The sequence below is a fragment of the Trachymyrmex septentrionalis genome, unplaced genomic scaffold (assembly GCF_001594115.1).
Source record: "Trachymyrmex septentrionalis isolate Tsep2-gDNA-1 unplaced genomic scaffold, Tsep1.0 scaffold21, whole genome shotgun sequence".
NCBI lineage: Eukaryota > Metazoa > Arthropoda > Insecta > Hymenoptera > Formicidae > Trachymyrmex > Trachymyrmex septentrionalis.
The window spans coordinates 1276108-1291447 of record NW_017305288.1 but is presented as its reverse complement, the minus strand read 5'-3'; the positions used below and the strand labels follow the sequence as shown (position 1 = coordinate 1291447).

At 41.7% G+C, this 15340-nt stretch overlaps 1 protein-coding gene across 1 annotated transcript in view; it reads left to right on the top strand.

The window, feature by feature from the left end:
- The first annotated feature begins 1883 nt into the window (after positions 1-1883).
- LOC108747984 (homeobox protein B-H1) overlaps positions 1884-15340 on the top strand; it is a 14737-nt gene continuing 1280 nt past the window's right edge. The window contains exons 1-3 of the mRNA XM_018485921.1: positions 1884-2491; positions 11523-11678; positions 12746-13080. Coding sequence (XP_018341423.1) covers positions 1884-2491; positions 11523-11678; positions 12746-13080 — 1099 coding nt within the window. The remainder of the gene's footprint in view (positions 2492-11522; positions 11679-12745; positions 13081-15340) is intronic.

The window sequence follows — 15340 nt, the reverse complement described above, 5'->3', positions numbered from 1 at the left end:
CCCCGGCCGCACCGACACCCCTTCCGGCAACTTGCAGCTTAGCCGTCCTCGCGCTCGCTTGCCATCCTCCCCTCCCCTCCCCTCCCCTCCCCTCACCGATCTTCCTCTCCCTACTCCGCGCGCGCGTCAACGTGCTCCCTCCTGCCATCTTTCTCTGGCACCCTCTAATTTATCCGCTCGCCCCGTTCTAGCCAGCGCACTGCCGGCCTTCCCCTCTCCCTCGCTCGCACCCCGCGCGCAGTCGAGCTATCGCGCGCGGCGCGCAATAACTACCCCCGTGACTCTCGAAGCGTGACTCCGAACCGTCCTTTCTCTCTGTCTTACTCCTCGCCGATCTGTCTCGTTCTCCCTCTTTCTTGTCTCCCTCCCCCCACCCCCCCTCTGTCGCGCCCCTCGCGCTTCTACCCTCGCGCTCCTACCCTCTCGTATCACCGCGTACGAGCGAACAAACGCGCGCGAGTGTGTACACGTATATGTGTGAGCCGCGAGGGCTAAGTGTGTGCGTTTACGCGTGTGTGCGAGAACGAGTCGTTTCTCCTCCGTCCGTGTGACCTGCGGTTTCTCCGACGTTTTCCTACCCTTAGTATAGCGCGGGCACAGTGCATCCATCGGCCGCGGCCCGTCACTCGCCGCGAAGCGTATCGCAGGACACGAGGGTGCTTGCGCGACGCTCTCTCTCTCTCTCTGTCTCTCTCTTTCTAATGTGAACGCGCAACCGTTGTCAGCACGCGCCGACGCTCTAACGACACGCGCGCGAGTCGAAATTCCGACGCGACGCGACGCGGATACAGCGTCGTCGCTCGCACGGACCGATACGATATTTCTTAGCAACTTGCGAACTCTCCGAACGTCCGAACGGCTGGGACGCACCGAGTCTGAGTTCTTTCCGAGTTTTTCGTCTCCCCGACGGAAATCGTCGTGCGAAAAAATCGCGCGGTTTCGGTCACCAAGTCCAGAAGTACCCTGCGCGAGGTAATCCTGAAGTGAACCGCGCGCATCACGATTACAACTTTCCCGCGATGACGACCGATACCGGTGCCGGTTTCCACCATCGGTTTTGTGAGGAGTGATCGACGATCAGTGAGAGTGATCGAGAAAATTTCAGTGACGGCACGACAGGGCATCTCGTCTCCTCGGTGTTACTCACGCGGGAACGTTTTACGCTTACGCGGGTGGACGCGGGTAAAGAGCGGAAAGCGAAAAGGAGAGGAGAGGTTACGTATCAGGCTCTGGAACGGAGCCATGTAGTGGTGAAAAAGGAGAGAGTAAGAGAGAAAGGGGGAGAGAGGTGAAGATAGAAAGAGGGGGTGTGGTAGGAAGGTGGCGGAAGGACGATAGGGGGAGAGGGCGACTCCGCGAAGGGTGGTGGGCCGTCCAAGTGTCTTGTCTCCTATCATCCTGTCGTCCAGGGTATCGCTTACGAATGTCGCGCGATCGAGCGATCCGTCTGCGATCCACGACGACGACGACGACGACGACGACGACGACGACGGCGCGCGAGGACGACGTCCTGGCGACGGTCGCGCATCGACTACCGATGAGTCGCGCGATCAGCCTCGTCTGAGAGACGTCAACGAGACGGCAACGCGCTCCACGTACCTGTGTGTGACATCCTGATATGCGATTGTCCGGGGTGGACAGTCGCCGGGTCGCGTCGCGCAAAACGACGCCGGATACGACCGCCGCTTAACCGCCGACCGGTCGACGTCGGGTCGGGTACGACCCTTAATATAATATACGAGTACGCCGAAGGAGTCGGCTCGATCATCGCGGGAACGGAAGCTTCGACCTTGTTCGAAAAGGGTCGCGTCGGGCTAGCTGTGCTAGCCACGGAAGAAGTGCCGCAGCGAGGAATCTCCCCCGACGGGCCGCCGGCTCGAAGGATGTCCGGCGAAACGGAGATCGAGGTGTCGGTTGTGTCGGAAGAGGATCTGGAGCTGGAGGGCTCCAGGAGCAGCTCCACACCGGCGGAGCTGCTGTTGCAGGAGAAGAACGGCAAGTCTGGCTGCGGGCTGAGCAATCACCACCACTCCTTCAGCTTTGACACCGTGAGCAAGCCGGCGCTCAGGCCCGCCTGCAATCCGCAGTACACGTCCTTCAGTATCTCCAATATCCTTGGCAGACCGGAATCGCCGCCCGTTGATTCGACGACCTCGACGGGCTCCGGCGAGAGACAGTCGTCGGACGTCGACCGGACGTCGCCGTTGCCGCCGGCAAACTCGCAGAACTCGCAGAGAATCCCGCCGTCGTGCGGCAGCCCCGGCAGGATCTCGTCCTCGCCCACATCCTTGAGATTGTCCGGCGGTCAACGCGGCGGATTGTCTGCAGCCGGTCACACCGGACTGGAGCCCAGAGCGAATTCCGCGGGTATCGGTATCGGATGTGCTACCAGTGCTACCAGTCCGGCCGCGACCTTTTCGCCGCCCGGCGATGCCTCTACCAATCCACTATTAGGACACCAGGCGTCGGCGGATCTCGCGATGCTGTCAAGGTACGTGGCTTTCGATTCGACGATCCCTGACTTTCTTTCGAAGTGACAGGTACGATTTTGTAACATGGCGAATTTCTAATTTTCTCACGCGTTTCTAACTTTGACCGGTCATGTCACGAGAAGGAGCTGTAAATATATACGAAACTCTTGGACGATCTCTTGGAGTATCTAAAGTCCAGTTTCATAAAACGACGTCGCTCTTTTATGCACCAAACTTTATCATTTAATCAATATTTATAATTAAATGTTTCTCATTAGCACAATTTGCGGAAAGGTGTCTTGCAGTTATTAATTTAGGTACGGTAAGAGCAAACAAGATTATTGTTTTCGACACTGCTGTAATTATGATAATTAGTTTCGGAGCATTTAACGTCACGTTACACTTATCAATTGCTATCGTTCGAAAATATACAGTTTCGTCATACTACAGCCGTGTTGACGTTATGTAATATCTATAAAAATATAAAGAGCCGAAGTGACGAATTGACTTCCGTCAATCGAACAGCTTCTGCATTATTTACGCACGTAGAGAATATTTTGAATACAAAACTGAATACAAGATTTAGATAATGTTTTGCGTGAATGAATTTTACATGTCTCGTTTTGGGAAATAAGAAATAGACGACATATATACAATATATAGAATGACGTCACACGTTTATTCGAATGTAGTTTCGCTAAAGATGCCTGTTTTCTATAAGAAAGAAAAATTGCCTATATTTTCTCCTGTCGTTTCAATTTTCAACATCGCATAATTTTAACATTTACATTTCTTCATACCTTGCTAAAAAAAAAGAAATGTGCATTTAAGCTTAGATGAAGAATAAGCCTCTGTTTCCGACTACTGTTTGTACTTTGCGACTCTTCGAGTTTTTTCATCTTAATCGGTTATTGAAACCTTAAAAGCTATTGACGCATCAAGAACTGTCAAAGTAATTACTCTTCTTTTTCTTTTCATTTTAAACGATCACGATTTCTATGACACCCTGTAAGTATATATCATACGTAGTATAAGCGCGCAAAGTAGCTTCTCGGTAAGAAACTTATGAAAGTGAAACCTTGCGTTTCTAAATTCGGTCTTGAAAAACGATTAGCAGTGTAAGTCATTCCCAAGAACAGACATTTTATTTCTTCGAGCGCTTTTTCGCGAAAAGTAGCACAACTGATTTAATTAATAACGCGATACACATCGCAAGTATACTTTTCGTAAACACGTGTATAGCGCGCATCATTTATTGGTATACACAATGCATACAGATACAATACCGTTACATTAAACTCAGTCAGAGTGCGGCAATGTGACCTTCGATTTTATAGGTTGGTGCCGCCAAAATAACTGGCCGAAATTCGAACCTTTATACTGATCGGCGATCGCCATTCATTTCGCCGCACGGTACGTCAGTCACCCGAGTAAAATACATAAAACATGTTGATTTGTATTTATATAATTTAATTTGTATTTACAATACGTGGTTAGCGAAATTCCTAACGGGCATTTGTGAGAGAAAAAAAAGGATAGGAAAAGAGTCCCTCTCTGCATAATTTAACGATTTAAACGCCATCGTTTAACGGCTAATTCAATGCCGTTGCCATTTAATATTAATGCAAAAGTGTCGGTAAATGGAGTTGCTAATACTTGCTAGTGATTAATTAATTCGTAACATCGTCGTTATTCATATTCGCCGCTCGCGTAATTGGCGGAATTGTTGAATAAATTAAGACCGCGCCCTCTCTCAGGCAATTAGAAACTCCGCCGCGCTAGCGTTTTCCACGATAAAAACACGCATTCGCAAAGCTTTGACCCGAGAGATTCGACAACACCATTGCGATAGATTAATATCCGACTCTTCACCACCGTTATTCGCATAATTATACACAAACGCGTGTACGAATGCACGATGGGACGCGTTTCGCATTAGCGATATATAAATTGCATTAACTGTATCACGCGCGTTAATAAGAGAGCATCCATTTAATAAAAATCGAGGGAACCTTAATTTTCACAATGTGCACCGTTGTGATTACCGTTAAAAAAAAACTTACGAAATTAATTAAAGAAAATGTATTTTTATGAATTATAATTTCAAAATTATAGCTCTCTCTCTCTCAATTTCGATTAATTCAAGAAGCTGATCTTCCTTAATTATACAAGGATATGAATAAAAAAAGTATCTTTTCTAATATAAGGTATCACTATCCTGAGAAATATCTCGATAGTAAAACTTTGTTTTCGACTAATTTCTCGTCGACTTTTAACAAAAACTTTATTAAGACTTGCTTTTATCAAGAAGCTTAAAAAATACGAAGCTTAAAATTGTGAATTATTAAGTCAGAACGAGTTTTCTCCTCGACGGTTTTTAACCGACGGAGAAAAATCAACTCCAAATTGTTCAGAGAAGCTCGAGATATTTTTCGGTTGATGCGGAACACCGTGTTTCACGACCCAATGTCCGCAACCCGTCAACTTGGATTACCGAGCGGAAAGGGATGTGTGTCCGGGGATCTTTGTAGCCGTCGCGTCGTGGACCGAAGATTTTCGTAGGCGTGAGCTCGCCCGGATCAAGATACACGACATATCACGGGGGTGGCGAAACAGTAAGGGGTAGCGACAACGAGCGAGCGCGTGCGGTGAGGATTATATTATGTGGGAATGGACCGACGAGGGGACCGTAATGGGCCTATTAGGCTGTCTCATTTAATAACAGCCGTAGCAACAACACCACCCTCTTACATTACTTACGTTATTTAGGAGGACCCCCGCATGTGCTATCGGATATATCTACGAGGAATCCGAACACAGCACTGTGCCCGCCGCAAGGGGGGCAGGAGAGAGAGAGAGAGAGAGAGAGAGAGAGAAAGTTCGAGGGCTCGAGATGATTTTATCAGATTTACACCCCCTCCTCGATTGACGACCCATCTCCTCCCCCTCCCCCTGTTCTCGTTCTCGTCCCCGTTTGCGCCCTTTCTCCGCGTCCTCGCCATGCTTGGCTGCCGACACGACGGCTACGATTGCTTGTTTTCCACCCGTTTACCATTTGATTAAGTTCCACTCGTATGCACCGTTTGGGGTACACTTCGTTAACAGAGAAAAGCCGCGTTGAGTGGGGCCCGTCACGCAAACGAACTTATCGCAGCAGATAAATGGTACCTAAGCTTTAATAAACAGATTTTCTTTTCGCCAAAAGTACACAGGTAATTTCATTTTCACTGAGAAATGATCATTTTGTCGTCATCCTTATGGCCGGTAAAACTCTTCAAAGTGTGTACGTGAAATATTTCTGATATTTGTAAACATCCTTTGTCTCCTTATCGAATTTATTAAGGATTCATTAATTAATATGCAATTGAACATTAATTCATTTAAAATTAGACTTTTGCGAAATTTTCGTTGTACATCCGTGATATCTGTGCGATAACGTGGTAAAATAACTGGCTCGTTTTCTTCTTTAAATAACGACGATGAGGAAAGCACAAATCACATGCAAATGCAACTTGCAAACGGAAAAAGGATACAATGACGATACAAATTGCCTGGTAATGCACGACCATAATTCACACATCACAAAGGGTTACGAAAAGAGGCGCGTCTCGCTTGTAATAACCATTCCGTGGCGATACGTAAAATTACAAATGCGTATATACATATATATATATATATATTCCGTTCGGATCCATTTACGCGTTTAAATGTAATTCAACAAAAATTCGCGTGGTGGTATAAAATTACGCGATGATCGCGCGCGTTCGTGCAATTTTCACACGTACATACGTGTGCACATACGCACACGTAAAACGCGCGTGTCCAGGGCATAATTTTGCAAGCACGCTAATTAACGTCGCGAGCAACTGGCAACCGAAATTTGTTACCGAAACGCGCGCGTCTGATAGAAGAGGAGGGGACGGCAAAAAAATCAATTAGGCGTAGAGTGCATAATGGATGCGGATGAAACGCCGTACGCGTATAGTCCAAGGTTAAGGAGCCTAAGATTCCCTCGAGAAACAGGCAACCTATCCTGCAGCCCATTTACTGCCGAGTGAGCAGCCCTTACATCTCTTCCGGGAGGAAGCGCGCAAGTTCTAGGCTCGATTTATTATTAAATCGCCGCTCTACACCAGCCTCAGGTTCTCGTTCGCCAAGGTCGTGAAGAGAGAAGTTGGCGCCATGCGATCTCAGCAGAGCACTATCCATCTTCTATATATGTATACATATATATATATATATATATATATCTAAATTAACTGATCAAATAATAATATTTCTTTACAGGGGAGTAAGTACTCGCACAGGGATTTACGCGCTGGATACGCCCGATATAACATGTGCGCTTTATGAAATTGTAACAATCGCATCCGACTCCTCTTTAATGCGCGACTTGAACCGAAGAGTTCCTCGTATCTTCATAATTGACACGTATACATCGTATTCTGAATACGTAAATCTGATTAAAGGTGCCATCGTTGATTTTAAATTAATTAAAATTGTAATTTTTAGTTTTACTAATTTTTATATTTGAACTATGTATATATATGTTATAATTTAAAGTTAGTTTTGTGATTACACTGTGAAAAATAATCTAAGGTTGAGGTCAAAACATTTGTCGATTCTTGTTAATATAATTTTGAATTTGTTGTACAAACACTTAGTTTAGCTTACAGTCTCCTTTCTTACTTTATTTAAATTTTAATTTTCAAAGTTTTTTTATATTTAATTAAATTTTTATATTTAATTATATATATATAATTGTTACGTACATGAAATTCGTGAAGAAAACGACCTATGTATTTATTCTGAAAAAATGACGTTGGGACAGAGTAACTGGATTTCATCGCAAGCCCTATATTTAGAAGAATTAATTATCTCTTCATCGCGCGTCCATCTTGTTCGTTCTCTCAATACATTTCGAATTCGTTCGCGCGGTCCATTGATTCTGGCGCGGAGTATCGTGAAAATATTTTTTATTCGATTTGCTCGCGATTTCACGAAGGCTTACATTCAAAAACGTTACCGCGAGCACAGTAGGACCGCGAACAGAAGACCCGTCTGATATAATCCGCGACAGATACCGCCTCGTTAATTACAGCACTGATGAATGATTCGTTAATTAGGGTGGGATCGCGCTACAAGTTTCAAAGGAAGATACGATAAAGCCTATTGTGTATGATCGCCTATTCGCGAGCGATATGGATGTTTCGACGTTGGGAACAAATGCTCGGGATGAGCGATGGCGGCGGCAATATGGATCGTAATTGCGTTGAATGCAATTCCCTCCAATTTCATTCGGCACTGCTTCGTCTACGAAGTAGCGAATCCTTGATTGAAAAGTCACGGAAGAAGGCATGACTGACATAGGAGTCTCCAAACGGAATTTACAATATAAATAGGTATATAATACATTAGCATCTTCTAATATGTATCAATTTTAAGAAACTTGTAACTATATCAGTTCTATATTATTTCTTCTTATAAAACTGTTAAGTTTATCTAAAAATTCGTACATCAAGAAAAAACATTTTTACGGTAATAACAATTTTCTTTAGAATACACATCGAGACCAAGTTATTGCTGTAAACATGGAAATAGATTCGTCGTTCCGTTCTATCGCAAGCCAATAATGTAACGAAGCCAGCTAGCGGAGATTTAGTCGAACGCTTTGAAAGCCAATAAATCGTTGTTAGGTCATCCTGGACGACGCTTTATAAGACACAGTGTTAACAGCTGATTTCATCGTGTTGCAATTACACGCATGTGTGTATGGGAAAGAGAGAAATTAAAAATCGGATTGAAATAAGTAATATGCAAAAGGAATATATGTATAAAAGAATGCTTCTTAACATTCTCCCCGAGTCGGTGTAATAAACATATAACTTGGAAAATTTATTTCCCATCCATCTACTCTCTTTTCTATCTATTTTTCCTCATTAATATCCTCGATAATCTATTTTTCGCCGTTTTCTTTGCCCTTTTGTTTTTATTTTTCTATGTAAAGCACAACGTGATGATCGCATGTTGAACATACAGATTGCAAACCGCTTTGGGCGCACTTTCGCTAGCGAACGCGATCGACTTCTCTTTCTTCGCTGCGCTCCTAACTACCCTCGGTGTAACGATACACGACGAAACGTATCGTATTACGAGCGATCGTTAACGGCATAAAGAGTTTATATTTGAGAATGGCACTTACTGAGCGCGCAAGCAGAGGTAGAATAATAATCAATACAAGCAAGCGGTATAACACGTCATTGAAGACACGGAGGGAAAATTTTAACGGAAATGCCCAATAAAGATAACTCGAGCGTCTCGTATAAAAAATTTATACAGGCCTAAAAGCATTTCATGAAATTTATTTTAAAGAAAAGAAACGAATTCTTTAAAAAATAATTTTTATTATTGCGGTAAGAGAGTTGCAAATAAATTAATATTTCTGCACGTAACAAATTATAGTATCAAATCCTTGAATAAATTCAAATCAAATTTTCCAACAGGGAAAATCATAAAAAGGAATTTTTACTATCGTGATATTGAATTTTTGAAGATATAAAATCGATAATTTATAAAAATCTATAAAGCAAACAAATAAGAAAATTCATTTTTCAATTGGTTTCCAATTAGTTTGTCTTGTTAGAAATTTATTTCGTGGCATCATTATGAATATATATATGTGTGTGCGTGTATAGCAGAATGAATAAAAGTTATTAATTATTTCTTTTAAAAATCTTTTTATCTTTTTTCAACTACTTTATAAGTAATAAAATAAACAAATTAATCATACACAGCTTTGAGTCATTCATGACCTGCGAATATCTTTTCTTTCATTTACATATAACAATATTATATACAACAATTATATATGACAATTTATAATAAATATACAACTTTACAAATACTTTCTAAAGATGTCAAAATATACGTAAAAGATGCTTAATAATTTTTATATACTTGAAAATTCATTCAGAGCACGAGAGACTCATCGTGTGTAATAAGGATGCCAAAAACTATGGTGTGTATTTAAGGATTAAGTTAAAAATGAAAATGTTATTACATATATAGAATCGAAAGGCTGCACAAAATAGAAAACTGGGAATCAAATATGAACGCTTAAATATAATTGTTACACCCGAAAGATCATCGACGACGGGAGAGAAACGGAAATCAAAGGCGAGTCACGCGAGTCAAATGCATGCTTGATGATCTAGAGAGATTCGAGAGAGCGTTAAAAGGAGGTACCGCTGAGAAAAGTTCTCGAGTGCCTACCTACGTAGAAAGTAAGACTCGTAAACCTAATCAGCCACGTTGAGTGTTCGCGGCAGTCGAAGACGTAAGACCTGCAGAATTAGGCAGTAAATGGTGGTGGATCTCTCCACCGAGAGAGATCCGAGTGTTTGGTGTTTATACCTGCTCCTTCAGAGAAGGGTCTCTGAATGCTTACAAAACAGACGGTTGTCAGATTTCCTTTATCTTTTCCAGGGCATTTGTGTGTACCCGGGCCGTCATTTCTCCTCTCCCGTTAGCCGCGCGAGAAGCCTTCTTGAGAATACCTCGATATCTCGTCTCGATGCCGGGAGAATCGTGGGGAAGAGGCGTACCAAAGATCGCGTGTCGTTGAGGAATTCTCTTAGGAAGGGTCTTAATTCCTCCTTTACTTCGATCCCAGCCAGCCTCGTCGACGTCATCGTTGTCGTTATATTGTTATGTCGTACCTATCGCCTAACGTGACTTCCTTCCTAGTGATAAACGATTGACACGTATGGAATCGACGTATGGCATTAACTTATATAAGCGAGTATCGTTGATACACGAAAATAAAGTTAAAAAGGAGTATTCAATGTCCAATCTCCGATTCAGCGAATAAGAGTAAATTTCGTAAACCACCTCTCGCTTGAGGAACGGAGGAAGGGTTCGCATTTTATCAACGTATTTGCTGTCTATTTAATCGGACTCTATATATTATATTTAACTTCTCAAGACAATAATATCAAATTATAGAATTTTTTCAAGTGCGCGCACATGTGTTGACCGACATTATTACAAAATTTCTTGAAAAAGTGTATTGCATTATCTCAAGATGAAGAGCAAAGAATATTTTGCGGATAAATCCGCAAAGTGAAGATGTAACCAACTGTTAAACTGATGGTCGTCGGGCGAGATGGAACGTTAGAATAAATAGTTTGCCATATCTACATCGCAAACGAGGCGAAAATGAGCATAAAGTGCTACTCATACGATGGCAAACGAAGTCGAATGCGCTTTCATGTGGCGAGCGCGTATCGAAACGAGATCAGATCGCTCGTCGCAGACGGACTACAACGGGGAAGCGAGGAAGAAACACGGGAAAGTACTAGGGCTTCCGAAGCCTCCTCGGCCCACATGCCTGACCAACCTGCCCTGCCTGCCGATATCGGCCAGTCGACCGACGGATCCTGCTTGCCTATATTTCTGTCCACCGCAAATCGGTTACTGTCGCATTATAGTTTTCGACGCGTGCAGCTGCAACAATGGCGCTTAGCTGCGAGCGGAAGTAACGAAAAAGAGAGAGAGAGAGAGAGAGAGAGAGAGAGAGAGAGAGAGAGAGAAAGTACAGAAGCGGCGAAATAACAATCAGAGGACAACCAACCGTGAAGACCCAAAGACAGATTTACCGATAAACGATCTAAAGAAGATCCCGACCAAAACAAAGCCACTAAATTGGCAAAATTTCAGAAAAGTTTCATTATATAATTTTGTTTACATTGTCGTATACGATTGATGCCGTTTATTTACATAATTTTTTAAAGAAACGAGCATTGGAAACTGCGTTATGATTAAAAATAATTTGAACTAATTTGTTTGTTTCCCTCCGGTAGTTTCCCGCCGGAATGAAATTTTCACACTGTGTTGGATTTGCATCAATAAAATATACGATTGTGAATTATGCAAAATTATGATATACATAGTACGTTTATTGCTTTTAGAGGCTAATACTACTTTAATATTAATTATATGTAGAAATGTTATTTTGCATTATGAGTTTTGTACATTTTGTGAATTTGGTAGCGACGGGTCAGCACCGATCACTGCTGATCGGCAAGGCGCCACTAAAAATTCGAGTACCGTTTTACTAGTGAGCCAGCACAGCATTCAACGTGTTAATCAAGGTTTCCGCATAAAGCTGCTACTGAATTTGCCACCGGAAGGGTCCGCGACGCGCAGGTATGCTTCTCCCCTGGTCAACGCGACGATCTTCTCGAGAGCTTCTTGCTCTAAGCGGATTTTTCCTCTTAATAACCAGTCGAGCGTTTATTCGTAGCACGTCCAGCTATTGTTGCGGTGCAAACACCGTTTCCAAATATATTCTATTCAGTGAAGAGCTTTGCTTTCTCCCGAGTGGTTGAGTAAATCTGAATGGTAATAGCCGTCGGCGACGAGCTTCTACGACCGACGGCATTTATCCCGAACGTAACGATCCCCTCATGCTCCGACTATACCCGCGTCACACATAAACTTTATTCTATTTATTATATTTACACGTGTGGTTCATAAACGACGATTCATAAATTTCTTTTATAAACAAAGCTAGAAACCATACTCGACTTGTTCGTGATGCTCGGTGATTCCTTTTTCAATCGCATATTAAACGAAACTCAGAAACTTGGCACGATCTGTCTATACCAATTGATATATTTGACGTTTAATTACTCCTCGTGACGTTTATTATCCCTCACGTTTGCATCGTGTTGTAATAATTTAATTACATTAAATTTCATTACATTTAACTATTAAGAAAAACTATTAAAAGATTATATTATATAATGTATAAATATGTATATGTCTAAATGTTTCATGTCTTAAAAAATATCCGTCGATTGATAAGCGCTATAACGAAAAATCAACCCAAATTCTGAGAAGTAAAGTTTCCTGCATATAAAAAAGTGTGTGGAAAAAACCTTTTTTTAATTTCTCAGAAAGTCAATTCTGAAACTAGATATCCTTTGCTTTCAATCGTTTCTGATTTCGAGAAGCTACCTACGTCTCAAGATTTTAAGAAAAAAATGTCACTCCGGATTAATCGCACATGCATTCTTAATTAAAGTTCAAAATAAAGTTTATCTGAAATTCACGTAGGATTTACCAAACGCTAAAATCTTGATCGCAAAAGAATCTTGCTTCTCTCTGTTGATTTTAATTATCATAATATTATTCGCAATTCCTTGGATCCGTATTACATCGTACATTTAATAATGATTCTAAAACGACTTTTGCCACCTCTCTCGTTGTAGATTGATAGCAAGCCGATACCCAGTCGGCATCGGCGGCCTATTCTACCCGTCGACGCTGCAGCATCTCCATCAGCAGCAGCAACAGCAGCATCAGCATCATTCGCGGCTGGCCGCCGCGGCTTCGTCCGCCCTCAGCAATGCCGTGCAGGTCGCCGGCCAATCACCGGACATCGTCGACGCCGACGGCATTCGTGGCGTTTTACTCGGCGGCGCCGGCTGGCCGTTTCCATGGAGGCCGGCGCACAGCCTGCAGACGCTCGAGCATCCCTCGCCGAGCGACGTGGTCGGCACCCTCAGCCGCGTCAGTCCCGCGTCCGCATCTTTTCCTCAGCGAGGTGAGTTCGATTCTCTCTTCCCCGCCTCTCCCGTCCCGCCTCGCCTACTCGGGCAGATCGAGACGGCTTATTAAGGATAATCCGAGGGAAAACGCGCGCGCCGCGGTCGAAAGGAGATGTTAACATTGTTTCGCAACTCGAGGTCTCGAAAATCGGCTCTTTCAGACAAAAGTAATCTAAAGCTCTCTCTCTCTTTTTTTTTTCTTTTTTTTTTTTTTTTTTTGAAATTTTCTTATTAAGTAGAAACCGAAACGTATAATTAAGAAACGAGATATTTTACGTCTGACGTGTCCAAAATAGACTTTCCTTAATCGTTATTTAATAATTATTATTGCAATAACTAAATTATTCTAAAGAAGAGTAGAATATTTATCCATAGTCTCAAGAATGTGCCTCTGAGAAAAGTAAATAAGTAAATGTTTTTGTGATTATATAAAAATTCTCTATTACATCTGTCTGCTTGACAGTAATATAAAACTTTCTCAGCTTGATCAACTTCAAAAACGGGTGCTCTCGACCGAGGGAATTCCTAAAATATGTTAGACACAAAGAGATGCACAGGCTGATACTTCAAAACGATTGAAACACGGAATCGCTAACTCGTACAGATCGCGAAGAAGAAAAGACGAAGGAAAACGAAGGTTAACGCGGGGGGATCTGTATAGATGTGTACAGATATATTGTCTGAGTGAGCGTTATAGACGCGTTCGTGTATCTATGTGTACATCTTCGCGTATACAACTACGCGTAAGGCTTCCACGGCTTCCATCATGACAAACCAACGTCGATCGCCTTACCCAACGATCGTTTTGCTTCTGCCACCTTACCTAAGCACTTAGGCAGTTACCATTCCCACCTATGTGTAACACACTTGCACAATTACCAGTCTCCCATCTTACAACGCTAAATTCTTCAACCGTACATATGATAACGATAATAACGAGTGCTTAGTTGCGTTATTTTTGTTTTTATATCAATCTTGATATGGCTGAAAATTACATTTTTTTTTTTTTCAAAATCAGCAATTTTTTTCGAAAATAAGCGAATATGTTTAAAGCGATTGTATGGAGAAAAAAATGGGAAGAAAAAAAAAGAGAAAATATATTTAAGGCTGTACACGAAATCAATAGATTTTTTTTTTTTTTTTTTAATAAATCTTATTTTAATGGTAATAATAATGATTCTCACTTTACGAACAAAAAAAAAGTTGAAAAGCACATATTTTTAAAAATATGTTCTGCTCGATTATATTTCCGATATAACAAATATCAAATTATTGATTATAAAAATGTATCGTATCTAGTTTCGTTTCAGCCGACTTTTTGTCTGTGCCACAACGATCATTTGTAGAGAGAAAGGATTAAACATTCTACACACATATTAATGACATTTTGTCGCTAAAAATAAAACGATCGTATTTATCCCCGATTTTGCGTACATGGAATATCGCACACCAATTAATAAAGATATAATAATAGAAAAAATATTTGTAGGAAATGAATAAATTATTGCACGTTTTATCGTTTCTCCTCACGTTCTCGTCGCAAAAGACACACGACTGTATAACGGTATTTTATACAAATATGTAGGTATACATCGCAAATAACGTCATTGGATGATGCATTTGCATCGATAGCGGCATAGGGAATTCAATACGCAGCAATTATGTCAAAATGGATTAATAGAATATTAATTAGCATTCTATTAATTGATTAAATATTCAATACGGATAGAGAAATGTATAATGGCGATTTATCGGAACGCGCGGGAGAGAGAATTTGTAAATTCAAAGCGCTCTCACCGGACTGATTGACGTATACGGATCGCGTTTAAAAAGAAAAGCGATTAACGCGTTTACCTTTCTCTCGTTAACGATTTGATTATATCGATAAATATACATGATGTGTCTTTCATACTTCACACACATTACAAATATCATTATTCGTTATCGTTACACGATATCGCAATTCTCTGATCTCCGCGAATTTTTGCGCCATTAATCAGACTTATCCCGCGTTACTTGTTAAGAATAATCCTAGTTGAAGGATAATAATCCTCGTAAATAGAAAGATCTTTGTTTCAGTAACTTGTGAGAACAAAAGAGAGATAATTAACAGAAAAATATAACTCTACGAGGAGCTATCGATTCTAAGTAAAAAGTGTCCGGAAGCTTTTAATTGTGAGCAAAGATAATTGCATTGGAAGAGGAAAGTAATTATAACTTTTTTTGTTTAAAAAACGTTATATATGTGTATACACA